This window comes from Quercus suber, unplaced genomic scaffold (assembly GCF_002906115.3).
Source record: "Quercus suber isolate HL8 unplaced genomic scaffold, Cork oak 2.0 scaffold_128, whole genome shotgun sequence".
NCBI classification, from domain to species: Eukaryota; Viridiplantae; Streptophyta; class Magnoliopsida; order Fagales; family Fagaceae; genus Quercus; species Quercus suber.
In genome coordinates, this window is record NW_027069591.1 from 1,084,084 (window position 1) to 1,103,342 (window position 19,259).

Here is a 19,259-nt window from a genome sequence, read left to right on the forward strand (position 1 = left end):
TGGGCCCGGGATCCTTATCTCTACTTGGGCCCTTGTGCTAAGAAAAAAAAGCACTCTCACAACCTCAATTCCCCTATGGGTCACCATGTAACCCAGGAACTTACCTGAACTTACCCCAAATGAGCATTTGGATGCGTTCAGCCGCAATTTATGCCTTCTTAAAATCCCAAAAGTGTGGTTAAGGTCCGTCACGTGCTCGGCTACTACCTTACTCTTTACGACCATATCATCAATATAAATCTCAATGTTTCTGCCCAACTGCTGCTCAAACATTTTCGTCATCATTCTCTAGTAGGTAGACCCCGCGTTCTTCAAACCAAAGGGCATTACCTTGTAGTGGTAATTTCCAGTGGGAGTGAGAAAAGCGGTCTTCTCCTGGTGTCCAATGTCAGTGGGATCTGATGGTAGCCTTGAAAGGCGTTTAGGAAACTCATCCGAGGATGGCCCACTGTTGCATCCACCAACTGGTCTATACGGGGCATAGGAAAAGGGTCCTTTGGGCATGCTCTATTAAGGTCCGTAAAATCAACACACACACGCCATTTTCCATTTTTCTTTTTCACTACGACTGTATTGGCCAACTACTGAGGGTAAAATACCTCCTTGATAGCCCCAGCTTGCTTTAACTTGGTCACCTCATCTTTAATAGCCTCGACGTGTACCCTGGACGGACGCTGAGGTGGTTGTTTCTTTGGAATACACGAGGGATTGACGTTCAGATGATGACAAATGAACTCCAGATCCACTCCCGGGGCTTCATAAGCACTCCATGCAAACACATCAACGTTTGTCCTAAGAACCTCGACCAACTGTTCTTTCTCTAACAAAGGCAACTGAGCCCCGACCTGAAAGTACTTCTCTGGATCATCACCAACGCTCACCCTTTCCAAATCTTCACACCTCATTTCCTCGGTGGACACGTCGAACTGGGCTCCCTGAATCCTTGATTGCTATAAATCATCCTCGGCTGTAGCCGAAGTACTTGTCTCTGGCCGATGTTGAATGGCTATTATCATACACTGCCTAGCCATGGTCTGATTTCCCAAAATTTCTGAAACCTCGCCTCCCGAGGGATACTTCACTTTCTGATGAAAAGTGGAAGAAACAGCCCCTAAAGCATGCAACCAAGGTCTTCCCAAAATAGCCGTATACGGAGAAAAAGCATCCACCACAATAAAATCCACCTCCACCATATCTGAACCAGTCTGCACAGGTAGTCTAACCATTCCCAACAGAGCGACCGATTTGCCCTCGAAGCCCACCAACGGAGAACTATACATTGTCAGATCCTCAGGTTTCAAATTCAGCCCCCTGAATAAATCAGGGTACATTACCTCGGCGGCACTTCCATCATCAACCATCACTCTCCTCACGTCATACCCTCCGATCCTAATCGTAACCACCAAAGCATCATCATGCGGTTGTATAGTTCCTCTCTTATCCTTTTCTGAGAAGCCTAACACCAACGAGGTGCCCGGTCTGGCCTTCTTCGGCCTCGAACTGGAGCCCTCCTCCGAGCACTGAGACACAGACATTACCCTGGAAGGGCAAGATCTAGTTCTCCCCAGGGCAGCAAATATAACGTTTATCTTGCCCAAAGGAGGTCCCCTCGAAGCATCCCCCTGAAACGCCGAGCTTACGTGGCCTCCTCGGCCGCCGGAGTGATGCAGAAATTGGGTCAACTTCCCCTCTTGCACCAACTGCTCTAAATGATCCCACAGATTGTTACAATCTTCGGTGATATATCCATGGTCTTGATGGTACTGGCAATAAAGGTTCCGATTACGCTTCGCAGGATCCCCCGCCATCTTATTGGGCCACCTAAAGAACGGCTCGTCCTTTATCTTCTCCAGAACTCGCTGCACTGGTTCTCGGAACACGGCGCTAACCACCTGGGAGTTGGCAGGCCCTGACTGCCCCCCAAAGTCCCTCCGAGGCCGGTTGTTATTATACCGGTCCGGCCTGAAATCCCTCCTCTCCTAAGTTACTGCCTTAGATTTTCCTCTGCCCTGCATCTGATCTTCCTCTACTCTTCTATATTTGTCTATCCGATCCATAAGCTGATGTACACTAGTAACAGGCTTGCCAGTCAGAGACTTCCTCAGACCGTGCTCGGTTGGAAGACCTTCCTTAAAAGTGTTCATAGCCACGTCATCGTGAGCCCCATCTACCTCGTTGAACATTTCCCAGTATCTGTCCGAGTAGGCCTTTAGGGTTTCCCCCTCCCGCATAGACATGGATAGTAGCGATCCCAAGGGTTGAACAACCCTCCTACATGTAATAAAACGGGCACCAAAGGCCTGGGTGAGCTTCTCAAAAGAGTCAATAGTATTAGTTCTCAAGCCATTAAACCATCTCATTGCCACTGGGCCCAGGCTAGACGGGAAAACCTAGCACATTAAGGCCTCATCCCTGGCATGAATAGCCATTCTCTGGCTGTAGTGGCTAACATGTTCTACTGGGTCTGTTCGACCATTATAAATGGTGAACACAGGCTGGTGGAATCGCCGAGGAAGACTAGCGTCCTCAATATGTCGCGTGAAGGGCGACTTAGAGACCTGATTCAAAGCTTTGTTTAAGGCATCATTCCCCTGACCCTGGCGAGTCGGACTCTTATTTCTTCGCCCACGGTGGTACTCCTCCTCACATGAAAAAGATTCGCTGGGTGGAGTTCTCGACCTTCGCCTATAACTGGTGTCATCCGACTCCTCAGAGGAGTGCCCAGAGTTATGAGCCTTACGCCTTCGTCGCTCATATCGCAATTCCCTCTTCAACTTGTTAATCTCACGTTGCAGATTTCCTCCGCTCTTTACAGGGGAAGCATGGCCTTTCCCCCGAGAGCGGCTTCTATCTGTATGGGTTGTTCGGGTACTCCCCTCATGATCACTCTTGTGTTCGTGGTCTACCAACGGATTACTGTGCTGAGAGCCCCTAGACTCTGCCTGGTGTTGATTAGCATCCACCTGTTGCGGGCCTATCAATGGTTGCTGCGGTGCTCCTTTTTCCATCGTGAGTATCACACTTGCCTTTCCTTCTCAATAGATCAAGTTCTTCCCACAGACGACGCCAATTGTAGGGACTCAATTTGGATTGGACCCAAAGTATGAATGGGTTTTCAGCCCAACAAGCCCAAACAATAAATTTTTAGAGCATGGGTACAAGAACTAGTATCATTTTACAAGAAAGGTTATACTCATCAAGTAACAAGGGATATTTTAGGTTGACTGAATGAGAAAAACTCTCCTCGGCTAGGTTTCAGTCCGCCTCTCTTTTTCTTTTGCATGGAATCTCCTTTTTTCTATCATCCGTTTCTATGTTATAAACTCCGTTCTATCTTCCATTTCCATCGTACACGTGTAGTTCTTATCTTGGGAGCTCCTTTCTGTCCCATCCAGCACCTACCGGAACTTTTGTTCAGTGGCCATAAAGCTGCTTAGTCACTGTTCAGGTATCACCTCCACATTAATGCGGCCAGAGGGTTAGCTGGAAGGCATTTAATGTGGAGGTGATGGCCTTGGAAGATATTTGCCACCTTCCCCGACTCCTCCTTAGGTTTACCAAATTTCCAGTTCAGATACAACTTTGCGGAGTCTCCTGAATGAAATGAAAGTTACGTTCACCTCGGACTTTAGTGTCCTCGGACGTGCGTTATGCCGCCATGTGCAATATCCACCCCTTTCTCCTATATTATCCCTTTAATAATAATAAAATTTTTTAAGCTATCCTCGGATAACTAAGCGTCCTCGGATTGGGCCGTTGGGCCTCAAGCCCACTTCTGAGGATTCCTATATCTTTTTAACTAACAGGCCCCACATATTCATTGTTTGAAAAATAGACATTTATATTTATTTGAATTATTTTAGTCAATTTTTATATTTTTACCAATTTAGTATATTTATTTATTTTTAAAATAATTATTAAATTAATTATGATGCCATTACGGTTCGACTTCAATTTGACCTTGGCCCGCTCTAAAAAACCTTGAGCCTCTCCCTTATATAGTTCTTTGAACAATCTGGGTTTCAAAACCACCATTGGTATAACAAATCAAAGAGCAAATTACGGAGAGAGATCACAACTTTTCTTTTCTTTGTTTCTCACGAAAAATGTATATGGGAAAATGATTTTTTTTCCCAAATTTGGTACATTGTTGTTGGTCATGATTCTTGAGAGTTGGAGTTGTTTGGTTGTTGACGATAAACAAGCCATGAATGTTTATAGGGTTTGAGAAGCTAGTTGTAGTTGGAGCTTGTGTTTGTGCGTGTGTGTTTTTTTAATATTATTTCACTCATTGGTATTGGACCAGTTGTTATATTGTAGATACTGCATATATTCACCAATTGTGAGATATAAGGTCCCAAATTTTGCAGATTTAATTTTTAACTTGTCCCCAAAAAAAAATTTATATATTTCTTTTAATAATTAAGTGCCATACAAAGAATAAGCGGAGGGCTTATGATAATGTATGTATTTAAATTATAGGTGGAAAATTTTACAAACAAAAAAACATGTCTCATTTATAGCTTTGTGCACAAAAAGTGTAGCAAATATGCTCTTGCAATCCTGCTTTGTTTTTGAGTAGTTGTTTGTTTATTTTATTTTGGCGATACGAGGTATGCACATTGCATTGAAGTGTGCATTCTCATTTGTTGTTGGACTAATACATTTTTAGTATAAGGTTTTGTAGTTCTATTTTAAAGATCAATGAGCACTAGCCTTTTCAGATATTAAATATAGACTTCCAAAGAAATTCTTGCTATTTTTCTACTTGAAATTTCCAATGTTCTATGAAATTGGTACTTCTCTTTAAGGAGGTGAATGAACAACTAGCCAAGGAAAGACAAAATGTGGCCTTGAGCAAGAGAAGATTGTTGAACCAAAAGGAATTGATAAGGATAAATACTTAATACTCACAAATAAGGATAAATACAATACTAATAAATGCATTTATTTCATTCCATATATGAGCTCCTTAACATTTGGCACATACATTGTAATTAATAGCATAAAAATTAAAAGTCTAATATCGTTTATTTTAAAAAGATTATCTTTAAATTTAATTTTTAATATTATACGTATTACATTTATATTCATAAAGAAAACAAGAATCTATTACAATTCTAAACTTATCTATAAATACTATATAACTGAAGCCATAGACTTTATGTTGACTTCATGAGATCTTGCCAAATTAGTTTTGCAAGCCTCACAAATTTATACCTCAGTTATTTATTTACTTATTATTTTTAATGTTTATTTTCAACTCTCGTAGCCCACTTCTGAGGATTCCTATATCTTTTTAACTAACAGGCCCCACATATTCATTGTTTGAAAAATAGACATTTATATTTATTTGAATTATTTTAGTCAATTTTTATATTTTTACCAATTTAGTATATTTATTTATTTTTAAAATAATTATTAAATTAATTATGATGCCATTACGGTTCGACTTCAATTTGACCTTGGCCCGCTCTAAAAAACCTTGAGTCTCTCCCTTATATAGTTCTTTGAACAATCTGGGTTTCAAAACCACCATTGGTATAACAAATCAAAGAGCAAATTACGGAGAGAGATCACAACTTTTCTTTTCTTTGTTTCTCATGAAAAATGTATATGGGAAAATGATTTTTTTTCCCAAATTTGGTACATTGTTGTTGGTCATGATTCTTGAGAGTTGGAGTTGTTTGGTTGTTGACGATAAACAAGCCATGAATGTTTATAGGGTTTGAGAAGCTAGTTGTAGTTGGAGCTTGTGTTTGTGCGTGTGTGTTTTTTTAATATTATTTCACTCATTGGTATTGGACCAGTTGTTATATTGTAGATACTGCATATATTCACCAATTGTGAGATATAAGGTCCCAAATATTGCAGATTTAATTTTTAACTTGTCCCCAAAAAAAAAAAATTATATATTTCTTTTAATAATTAAAGTGCCATACAAAGAATAAGCGGAGGGCTTATGATAATGTATGTATTTAAATTATAGGTGGAAAATTTTACAAACAAAAAAACATGTCTCATTTATAGCTTTGTGCACAAAAAGTGTAGCAAATATGCTCTTGCAATCCTGCTTTGTTTTTGAGTAGTTGTTTGTTTATTTTATTTTGGCGATACGAGGTATGCACATTGCATTGAAGTGTGCATTCTCATTTGTTGTTGGACTAATACATTTTTAGTATAAGGTTTTGTAGTTCTATTTTAAAGATCAATGAGCACTAGCCTTTTCAGATATTAAATATAGACTTCCAAAGAAATTCTTGCTATTTTTCTACTTGAAATTTCCAATGTTCTATGAAATTGGTACTTCTCTTTAAGGAGGTGAATGAACAACTAGCCAAGGAAAGACAAAATGTGGCCTTGAGCAAGAGAAGATTGTTGAACCAAAAGGAATTGATAAGGATAAATACTTAATACTCACAAATAAGGATAAATACAATACTAATAAATGCATTTATTTCATTCCATATATGAGCTCCTTAACATTTGGCACATACATTGTAATTAATAGCATAAAAATTAAAAGTCTAATATCGTTTATTTTAAAAAGATTATCTTTAAATTTAATTTTTAATATTATACGTATTACATTTATATTCATAAAGAAAACAAGAATCTATTACAATTCTAAACTTATCTATAAATACTATATAACTGAAGCCATAGACTTTATGTTGACTTCATGAGATCTTGCCAAATTAGTTTTGCAAGCCTCACAAATTTATACCTCAGTTATTTATTTACTTATTATTTTTAATGTTTATTTTCAACTCTCGGTTGCCCCAAATTTTCTTTTCCATTCGTTTTCTCTATTTCCAACTTACATAGTCGATCACTTCCCCTCCCTCAACCAAGCCAAAACCCCACTGGTTTTATCATTCTCTCAAGCCCCAACCAAAAGATGCAAAGAAAGATATGAGAAAATCCAATATGGGTCTAACTCCTTTGTTGAAAACGCACTCTATACTTCCTCTTCTTCTTCTTCTTCAAAAACAAAATTAGGATTTTTTTTTTTTTTTGAGGCTAAGATCAATCAGTTGTTGAGTCTGATAATCTTTCTTTGTAGCTCATTAGCAATGCCTCTGATATTGATCATTGACATAGATTTGTTATGTTGCTCAAACCTTGATTTAGCTTTATGCCCAAAACTATTTGGAAAATTAGAAGAAGAAATTTTGTTTTTTGCACTTATAATGTTTGATATGTTAGTAATTGTAGCCATTCCAGCCTATTTTGGTAAATTTTGGCCGAAATTAAATGAAGCAATCTTTTTAGAAAGAAAAAAGAGTAGAAGAAATTTGTATGTATCGACTATGGTCGACAAAGCTCCAGTTTGCAAACCTTTTCACAAGATTATGTATGAACCACACAAAAATTTTAATTAATTGAACGCTCAAAAATCTAGGATGAATACATAGTTAAAAAAGAAAAAAAAAAAAAGAAAAAAGATAAAAAGAGGACGAATACAAAGTTATTTGAACAACCACCTAAAAAACTATTTTAGTTTTGTCTCGTCCTCATTAAAAAAAAAAAAACTTAATGTTGGAGGCTTGGAGTTGATCTTGGAAGGAGACTCTTTTCTCTCTCTCTCTCTCTCATTTGTTAATATTCGGCATCTAGACTTCCTATTTAGTTTGGTCTCCTTTCCTTCTTTTTTCCTCTTCTTCTTTACATATCTGTCTCCTTCATTTCTAAATCTCTAAGTTCAAGATAATGCTTCCTTTACAAGTTACAATTTATTGTTCTGCTTCAAGTCCTGTCCTATCGCGTGTATGTTCACAATTCAAGTATCCAAAAGTTAAAAAAAAAAAAAGTTTAACTCAGCTATGATTTTTCTTCCTCTCTTTACATATTACATTTTTTTTTAAAGAGTAGTTTCAAATTTTGACCTCATTTTTTCCGTTGGTTTAATAGCCATTAGCCCATCACTCACTTTTTTTTTTTTTTTTTTTTTTTAATTTCACGTTGGCTCATGTCACTACTACGCTTTCATTTTTTCCATTTTTGGTGGAATTTTTTTTTCTTGCATCTCTACTTTACGTTGATGAATTTTTGTATTATTTGGAACTCTACTTTGGGTTGATGTGATTAAATTTTGTGATTTAAGTTTTTATTTTTTTATTCTCTTTGATTTAATAGATGTTATCATATTGCATTATGAAGATAGTATATACGAATATAATGTTATTTTAGTACATAACATGACCTGGATAATTTGCTATTTATTACTATATTTTAATTTTACTTTTTTTTTCGTCTCATATTATTTTCTATAAATTTCTTATTATTCTCTCTTGAAAAAGTGGTTATTCTTTATATATATATATATATATATATATATATTCTTTCTTGTAACTCTACTTTATAGATCGAAGTGAACCAAAATGAATTGAAGTGATCTAAATTGACCAAATTAGATCAAATAAAACAAAGTGGACCAAATGGACAGAATAGGAACAAGGTGGATTGAAAAGGACTAAATAAGAAAAAATGGACTGAATAGGACTAAAGTAGACAGGATGGACCGAATAGGACCAAATTGGCTCGAAGTTAATAGTATGGACCAAAGAGGACCAAAGTGGATCAAAGTAGACAGATTGGACTGCAGTGGACTGAATAGGATCAATGTGGATTGAATAGGGCCGAAGGGGATTGAATGGACCGATTAGAACCAAAGTGGACAAAATGGACTGAATAGGACCAAAGGGTACCAAATGGCCCGAATAGAACTGAAGTGGATTAAAGTAGATAGAATGGACCGAATAGGAACAATGTGGACCGAATAGGACCAAATAGAANGAATTCAAGAAAGAAGTAGTCCGTGGATTCGGAGCCTGCGCGTGGTCGTGTCAGGAAGTTCTACTGGTGGGTAGCATTAGGAAGTCGAGCGGGGAGCTTGTAGTCCTTTTGTACGAACTTCAATTCTTTCATAGTGAATTCAGGTTAGCCTTGAGGATCGGTGGGTCAAATCCTCCCCAGGTTTTTACCGAGTGGTTTCCTGGGTGATCATATCTTGTGTTATTTATTTTTCGCTGCTTTATATTCTTGATATGATTGTTTGGATTGTTTTAACCTAGAATTGCTTAATTTGACTAAGTAACAACTTGGCTAATTAATCTAGGCTACGCAATCTGGTTGTTTAAGGGGTCTAAATTTTCAACAGATGTGATTAAATTTTGTGATTTAAGTTTTTATTTTTTTATTCTCTTTGATTTAATAGATGTTATCATATTGCATTATGAAGATAGTATATACGAATATAATGTTATTTTAGTACATAATATGACCTGGATAATTTGCTATTTATTACTATATTTTTAATTTTACTTTTTTTTTTCGTCTCATATTATTTTCTATAAATTTCTTATTATTCTCTCTTGAAAAAGTGGTTATTCTTTATATATATATATATATATATATATATATTCTTTCTTGTAACTCTACTTTATAGATCGAAGTGAACCAAAATGAATTGAAGTGATCTAAATTGACCAAATTAGATCAAATAAAACAAAGTGGACCAAATGGACAGAATAGGAACAAGGTGGATTGAAAAGGACTAAATAAGAAAAAATGGACTGAATAGGACTAAAGTAGACAGGATGGACCGAATAGGACCAAATTGGCTCGAAGTTAATAGTATGGACCAAAGAGGACCAAAGTGGATCAAAGTAGACAGATTGGACTGCAGTGGACTGAATAGGATCAATGTGGATTGAATAGGGCCGAAGGGGATTGAATGGACCGATTAGAACCAAAGTGGACAAAATGGACTGAATAGGACCAAAGGGTACCAAATGGCCCGAATAGAACTGAAGTGGATTAAAGTAGATAGAATGGACCGAATAGGAACAATGTGGACCGAATAGGACCAAATAGAACCAAAGTAGACATAATGGATCGAATAGGACCAAAGTGGACAGAATGGACTGAATAGGACAGAATGGGACCAATGTAGACTAAATAGGGCTAGTGTGGATTGAATGGATTGAAGTGGACTGAATAAGACCGAATGGGTAATAGAACTTTAGTGTACAGAATGGACTAAATAGGACCGAATGGACTGAATATGACCAAATTAGACAGAAGAAGACAAAATGGACCGAATCGAACCAATGTGGACTGAATAAGACTTTTGAATATTTATCATTGTAATTGCATTTTTAGGGCTCATATTTCTATTTTCTAATGTCTATTTTAGTATTTTCTTTGTATTTTTAAATCAAAACTAAATATTTTAACCCAAATATAATAAAAGTTTATACTTTTCAACTCAAAAATGAAGGGGAAAAAAAGAATTTTTAAGCTAAACTTGAAAAGAAAACCTACAAAAAAAAGGACAAAATTTAGTTATAAAATTGATTGTAGCCTAAGGGTCCGTTTGATTGGGAGGATGGAAAAGTGGAAGGATAGAAAATGGAGAGAGGATGGAAAAGTAGGAGGATAGAAAAGATTTTAGTTTCCCTCACTTGTGTTTGGTTGGGAGGGTAAAAAAGTGGAGGGATGAAAAACTTTTTGTTTGGTTGAAAATAGAGTTTGTATAAATTTACCATCATGATCCTATTAAATAAAACAAAAGGTAACACATTATAATTTAAATAAATTGTGTATAGATGGACACTTCAGTAAAAAAATAAAAAAAAAGCATAAGAAATTAACCCAAAATTGTTTTCTAAAAAAAAAAAAGAACAAAAACAAAAACCAACCAAAATTAATGAGAAAATAAACATATGAGCACTAAAAAAAAAAAAGAAGAAGAAGAAGAAGAAAGCTACACGTCCCCCCAAAAAAAAAAAAAAGGAACAAACAAAGAAACCAACACGATAGTACTAGAGAAAGAAAAAAAAAAGAAAAAGAAAAAAAAAAAAAAAAGAGGAAGCCAACACATGTTACTCGTTAGTAACATAGAAAAAATCAAAGGAAGAAAAGAAAAAGAAAAAGAAAAAGAAAAAGAGAGAGAGTCAACATACGCTAGTAACAGAAAGAAAAAAAAAAATCAAAAGAAAAAAAAAGATTAAAAAAAAAGCCAACACGTTGTAAACTTGGAGGTGAATTCCAAGGATATCTTTGGAAGCTCATTTCAAGAGTTTTTCTCTCTCAGTTTTCTCTCCATTTTGGAGAAAAAAATTTTGGTGGGACCGGAGAGAAAACATATGGGCTCTACCAATTATTTTCCTTCCTCCCACCAACCAAACACATTCCAAAAAGTTTTCTTCTCATTTTCTCTCCAAATTTCCATTCACCCTATTTCACCTCCAAACAAACACACCCTAAGGTTGAAACCTTACTCAATAAAATAAATATTAGTATTACTACATATTTTGAAAATTTAGCTATTGAATTGTAAGTTTTTTATGCACACGTCAAATTTTGTATCAATCAGATATTATTTACCATATTATACATATGCTTATATTTAATGCATAATTTTAATCTACAAAAACTAGTAATTTAAATAATTTATTAATGATATAGTTATTAATCTTTAATTATCTACAAATTTTGCAAGTCTGGAGGATATAAGAAGAAGATGTAATCCAATGATGGATTTGTCAAAATTTACCTTCAATAAAAAGATATTGAGTAAGGTTGTATTTTAAGACTACAACCAATTTTGTTGCTAAACTTCGAATTTTGTCCCAAAAAGAAACAATTTAAGGCCCAATTAATCTAAAATAAACCAAAGGGGGACTGAAATTGACCGAGGGGAACAAATTGGACTGAAATAGACATAATTGGACCAAATTGAATAAAATGGGGTAGAATACTTGAATAGTTGAATGTGCTAGCAAAATAGTATTGTTTGGTTGGATAACGATTAACGACATCAAAGTTGATAAATTCCAAGGCTTTGGAGATGTTCACAACAACTACTGTTGATTGAATTGGTCCTTTCCTTCAAATTTGGTAAATTATTCTTATATATATATATATATATATTTGAGATCTTCCAAATTATTATTACATGAGAAGGTTGCAAAAAAGAGTTGTCAATAAATCGAACTATTTATGAACAACTCGGGCTTAACTTGCAAAAACACTTGTTTATATTTGTTTATTTAGCAAATGAGTCAATCTCAAGTCTAAATTTAAGCTCAAACCCATATACATACACACACACAAACTAAGTATAACTTGAACCCATATTCGTACATACACTAGTTGGTAACTTGTATAATGCACTTAAAGTTTAATATAGTATGATCTTTTCTCTCTTTTATTTTTTGTCAAATTATGTAATTTGATAATTATGGTAGTTATTAATAGGAATTGATTATAATTGTGTTTGTATGTGGAATTATATATTTTAGTTTATAATTGTGTTTGTATATGAAATTATATATTTTATCATTTAAAGAAGATATGATGTATCAAGATTCTAAAGGTGGGTTTGAATATAGAATAGAATTTTAATTCGTTTAAAAATAATAATAATGACATGTAAAATTGTAAGGTTCCAAAAACTTATATAGCACAATATCATAAGGGCAACCAACCATCATATAGACGGTTGCTTGTGCAATGCATGAGAAAGTTTAACAAAAGATGATTTTTCCTATCTTTTATATTTTTTGTGTAAAAATAAAATTTGATAATTACAGTAATTATTAATGAACTTTTATTACGATTGAGACAGTATGTGGAGCAATCTATTCTACAATTTAATCAAACTATAATTTGACAAGATTCTAATGAAGAGTTTTAAATTTTAAATTCATATACATCTCTAAGCATAAGAATTGCATAATCAACTCCACACAAAAATATCTTGGTTGGATAATTAAAAGCTATCATGAGCGGATGCCATAGGTTGAAGTTATCTAAAAAAAACTCCACACAAAAATATTAATTGTAAACTCCTTTAATATTATGCAATTATTATCTCTAAGAATAATAATTGCATAATCAACTCTACACAAAAATATTAATTGCAAACTCCTGTAATATAAAGAAGATTTATTATCATCATTTAATGAAGAGAGGGTCAATTATTATTTAAAAGGTCACAAAGAGAGTCTCAAAATTAGATAGAAAAGTGAGCATTGGCCATTGAACAAGATGGTGCTAACAACTCAAAAATTGTTATGGCTGACCTTTGTGATTGTCCTCGCTATCCCTTTTGAGGCTAGAAGGCTTTCAACATATGGAGAAAAGTTTTCTTCCAACTTAGTGCAAGTTGAAAATGGAAAAAGGGCTCTTTTTGAGAGGGTGGGATTTAGAATGTTGGCAAAAGGTCCTGTCCCTTCGTCTCCACCTAACAAGGCCCTTTATGTATTTGTTCCATCAAAGTTTGAGGATAGAGATTTTGAGAAGCCTATAGATCCAGTGATGCCACCCCAAAATTTGCCTGTTCTACCATCTAGGCTTAGCCCTGGAATTTCTGACCCTCCTTTTGATCTTATTCCCATTAGCGATTAAGAATGTTGGATCTCTGAGAACTAAGCCTTTTTCCAGCCCACACCATAACTATGACCTAAATGTCACCTCTTGCTTCAACTCTGCAATGCCCAGCATCTACTACTATTTTTATGGTGTAATAAAATATAAACCTTCTTATTCTTAAAACTCACTCTCTCTCTCTCTCTCTCTCTCTCTCTCTCTCTCTCTCCTTTCTCTCTCCTCTCTCTCTCTTCTCTCTCTCTCTCTCTCTCTCTCTCTCTCTCTCTCTCTCTCTCTCTCTCTCTCTCTCTCTCTCTCATAATTTCTCAGTATTTGCATCAAAGTAGTCAATACAATACTAAAGGCGATGATGGTTAAAGAAATGAAATATTTTGATACTGATTAATATTGTATCATTTGGGGTTACCATTAGTTGTGTGTGTATTTGACTTAAACCCCATATATTGATTCATCTTAATTAATGATTTATTCATTTCTTAGTGAGATTTATGTGTTTTTAGATCACCAAAACTCTTGGGAGTGTGATGAAATGTGTTGGTGCAAACACAATAATAATGAAAATAATACAAAGAGAAACTGAACAATACTTCTGAATATTATTAATTTGGGATTAGAAGTTACACAACACTATTTGGACAGGGGTGCGACACTCGCTCTCTATAAGGAGATTCAAACCCTTAGTTGGCTAAGCTTTGTAACTCCCACATCTTTACATTTATGTTGAATATAAATCAATTTTAATTATATAATATTAAAATGCTCCAACAAAATGTACCCAAAAAAAAAAAAATCAACCCATCCACAAACTACTTATCATCACACTCCTAGGAGTTTTGGCTAGTGAAAAACCCATAAGTTTCATCAAAAAATGTATAGACCCTAAATTAAGATAAAACAAAAGAAATCATTTAAAAAATAATAATAGAAAAGCCCCAAAGCAAGAATGTAATGCGTGCAAAGAGGCTAGTATCACTTATGACCTATCTAAAGATTTGAAGCTCAGCATGCGCTACATTCTTCAGTGAAAAAAGAAAAGAAAAAGAAAAAGAAGCTCAGCATGCGTAGTGATCCTTTAAATTTGGTGAACAATTCACATGTTAGTGATCCTTTCAATTTGGTGCAGCGTTTTTGTCATTATTTTCCAACCTTCTTTACGTTGATGCATATCATGCATTAAGAGGATATGGAAGTTAGTTATCGCCTTTATGTAATTTCAAAATTAAATGTGTTAAAAATATATTTCACACTAATCTTAAAGATAATTAAGGGCATATAGGGAATTTCATAAATTATTTATATATTTTCTGATAAATAAAGTCAATTAAAAAAAATTCAAATTCCACATTTAATCATGCACACAAAAATTCTTGATTAACTTCCACCCCATCAAGATTCAGTTACATGCTCTCTGTTTTATTTTCTCTTATCATTTGTACTTCACCATTTTCTTTCCATCAGAAATTGCATCTCCACTCAACTCCCAAGGGTAAACATAAAAATTTTTTCACTCTACATCTATAAATCTTGGTGTCTTTTAGATTTTATAATCATTTTTTCCCTTAATTTCTGACTATGAAAGTGCAACAATACTTATTTTAGTTATTGTGTTTAAAGCAAATATCAGAAGATAATTCATCTCATCCACCCAAGCCTTATATATTGACCCACTATGCTCAATCTGTATGTTTTATAATTTTATTGAACTGGAATATCATGGTTAATATATAAGGCTACAAACTCGATTATAGTTTTAATTGGGCTACAAACTTGATTATAGCTTTAGGCTACAATTTCACTAAAAAATATTAATATGACTAAATATTGGATTGCATGCCTTTTATGTTTTAAACACACAAGTCAAATTTTGTTTTAATCGGATGTTATTTACTATTTAATTCTTAAACTTATGTTTTATGCATAATTTTAGACTACAAAAACTTGAAATTTCAAAATTTGATTAATGACATAGCTATTGATGTATGATCTTCTAAAAAACTTTCAAATATGGAGGATACAAGAAGAAAATTTAATCCAATAATTAATTCATAAAAAATCATATCTAATAAAAAAAATATTGACGCTCTGTTTGTTTCGCTGGAAAACCTTCTGTAAAGATAGTTTTCCACATTTTCTAGTGTTTGGTAACATTAAAAAAAAAAAAAATAGTCAACGGAAAACTCTCTTTAATCAACAGAAAACTCTTATAAAAAATAAGGCTTATTTTCTATAGGTTGTTTCCCAAAAAAAAAAAAAAATTGGAAAACAATCTTTCTCTCATGCGATGCATAACTCCTATAAATATTATATTTTTCTGATTCAGGAAACAATATTTTCTTTCGTTCATTCAGCCTTTCTCACAAAAAACTCTCTCACTTCTTCTCTTCTCTTTGTTTTTTTCTCTCTTCTCACACCCTCACTATCACCTCCTCTGGCCTCTTCTCTTCCCACAAATTTCTCTCTCTATCTGCCTCTCTTCTCCTTTTTCTCCTTATTTCTTCTCCTCTCTACAACACTGTTCTTTAATAAGGGTTTTTCCTCACAAATCAATCAACAGTTTTATAACAATTTTTAGTATCTATCAAACTATTTGTACTAGATTAGTTTGTCGGTAAAACTATCTGGCCTATGTGGCATTTTGAACTATTTAAAATGGAACTTATGGGTATAATGATTATTTTGAATTATGAGAAGTATGGTTAATATATATATATATATTATGTACGTTATTGTTCCTATACATGAACAAGATGAGTATTTCAGATCATGAAATTTATCAGCTAATTTTGATTGTATTCGTTGTTAAAATTTTAATTTGAAAACCAAATTTATTCTTGGTTTATTTTATTATTTATTTATATTGATTACATTAGATGAGTTTACACAACACACATATTATACATGTTTTAAATTATTCAAGAAATGTTATAAAAATTGTGGATACCAAATACCATAAAACGTTCTCAAGTCCATTTTCAAGGTTGTTACAAAACACCGGAAAAGGAGATATTTTCCTAGAAGATGCTTTCTAGAAAATGAACTGACGAAGTTCATGGACGCACTGACGATTCCATCAACACGGACGATTCCATACTCAGGCTAGGTGAGTCGATCATACTCTTTACTGACGAACATATTCGGACCATTCAATGCAGATAAAACGGTTCCAGAGACAACTGTACAGTCCGTTGAAAGGTAATAATGGCACACTAAAGAGCCTCAGGCGTTACGAAAAGGAGTATTAAAAACCTCCATAACTACCCAACGGCTAGAAGCCAGGAGAGGATATATAAGCCTCCCACATTGCTTTTTTTTTTTTTTTTTATAGGAAATTTGTAACTTTATTACGGCGAAGATAAATTCAGCACATCATGAGTAATAGCTGACTCAATCAATGATGGATTTCCTTCTATCCAGGTTACAAAATTATCACTATTGACTATATCTTTGGCATGTTTAGCCAAAATATGTGCTGGTTTATTACCTTGACGCCTCACATGGGATACTTGAGCTACTCTAAAATCCTGAAGCTGATGATATACCCCAGCTAAGATATTTGAGATAATCATAGGTGATGTGCATAAACCTAAGAGAGCATTAGACACAATCTTGGAGTCACATTCAAGGATCACTTCCCTTATATAGCTTTGGCCTCAATTTCCAAAGGTCCTAGAGGCAATTGAACTTGTTTGCTTAAAGCTGCTACCACCCTACCTGCATGGTCTCGAATTACTACACGTGATGGGTTTGACTTAATTGAACTATTTTGTTGTGGTTAACAGAAAATGTGATATAATTTCTCAAAAGAATCATAATTGTGAATTTGTCTTGTCTATTAATGTAATTAGATTTCTTTTTCATTGTTTTTTTTAATGTGATATAATTGCCCAAAAGAATCATAATTGTGAATTTGTTATGTCTGTTAATGTATTTAGATTTCTTTTTTAGTGTTTTTCTTTAAAAAATAATTTCTAGTATATATGTGTGTGAAGCTCTCTTCCGGAGACTTGAACTCTAACCTTTGCCCCTCAAATCCCACAACCCACTTGTGGAGTTACTATTGCACAATGGTGTGTAGTGGTGCATATTTTTAAATTCAAGCTAAAAGAGCTAAACTGAGATGCCTTATCATGTTTTTAAATATTAAAAAAAATCTAATTGAAGAATAATGCTAAATGCATTTTAATATCTTAACGTCTCAGTTGAATTAGGCTTTGTTTTTGATTTTCATTTAAGTTTGACGATTCTAAATCATTTTTGTATTACTTTAATTGTTTATTCGTGTCCCATTTTTTTTTTTTTTTTTTTAAAGTTTAATTGTGCTATTCAAATATGAATTGATCAAGTCCTTCTAAGATTATTTTCTAGCAAACCATAAACTTATTCGGCTACAAACAATGCAAAAAGGTTGGATTCATTGCAAGGAAGAAGTTGATGTATGTACACGGCTGAAGAGTTTGTGAAGTTGAGTCCGTGTGTATTGATGGTATATGGAAGATTGATATCTGAATTTTTTTTTTTGGGGGGTAAATTTTAGTTTTTTTTTGTTTGTTTGTTTGGTTTTTTTATTTTTTTTTGAGGAGGTTGGTCTAAGAGCATTCTCATCAGCTCTTCTATAAAAAATGTCATTTTGACACACTAAAAACCTACTTTACTATTTTGCTACGTCATTTTACAACATCTCATTTATCAGATGTTTTATTCTCCACTTCTATGCATTAAAATAATATTTACAACATATTAAAATAATATATTAAACTCCTTTCCAGTTCCCATCATCATCATCATCAATAACAGCAACGGCACAACCACCACTGCAACAACGGCCACCAACAACCATTGCCGTAACAACACCGACAGCCACCACCGGCACAAACCCACATCCACCAACACCACCTTATTAAAAAAAAAAAAAAATCCACAACAAACCAAAAAATAACCACCACAATCATTTTTTTTTTTTTTTTTTTTTGAGGAGGTTGGTCTAAGAGCATTCTCATCAGCTCTTCTATAAAAAAATGCCATTTTGACACACTAAAAACCTACTTTACTATTTTACTACGTCATTTTACAACATCTCATTTATCAGATGTTTTATTCTCCACTTCTATGCATTAAAATAATATTTACAACATATTAAAATAATATATTAAACTCCTCCCCAGTTCCCATCATCATCATCAATAACAGCAACGGCACAACCACCATTGCAACAACGACCACCAACAAGCATTGCCGTAACAACACCGACAGCCACCACCGGCACAAACCCACATCCACCAACACCACCTTATTAAAAAAAAAAAAAAATCCACAACAAACCAAAAAATAACCACCACAATCAACCCACAACCACTACAATTAATCACCAATATCAGATCAGCCCAAATTGCAGCAAAAAAAAAAAAACCCACAACTAGAGAGAGGCAGAGTGAAAGGCGAATAGAGGGGAGAGGGAAGAGGGATCTACCCCCGCCCACCATAACCAAAATCCAAAAGCAACCCACAACTGCCGCCACCCACCAACATCAACCCATCACAACCCATGAAAATCAACCCACAACCACTCGATGCTGAATCCATCATCAAATCACAACAAAACCCAAAAAAAAAAAGAAAAAAGAAACCACTTCCATAGAGATCGGCCTGGCTTGAAGCTCTGGCCATGGGTTGTTGTGGATGTGGTGGGTCGGCTTGTGGCGGTTGGGATGGGTTGGTGTGGCTGTGTTGGTGGTCGGGTTTGTGGGTCATGGCTAGGTGGCGGCTTGGTGAGGTCTGCTACTTGGTGAGATTGGCGGCAACTTGATGAGGATGGCGGTGTGCTCTGGAGAAAGGAAGAAAGGAGAAGCTGAGAGTGAGAA

General features: G+C 34.5%; 1 protein-coding gene across 1 annotated transcript; it reads right to left on the reverse strand.

The window, feature by feature from the left end:
• Positions 1-950: 950 nt before the first annotated feature.
• LOC136068667 (uncharacterized) lies at positions 951-1,808 on the reverse strand. The gene has a single exon (XM_065776096.1). The coding sequence runs from the start codon at positions 1,806-1,808 to the stop codon at positions 951-953; it is 858 nt and encodes a 285-aa protein (XP_065632168.1).
• Positions 1,809-19,259: the final 17,451 nt, after the last annotated feature.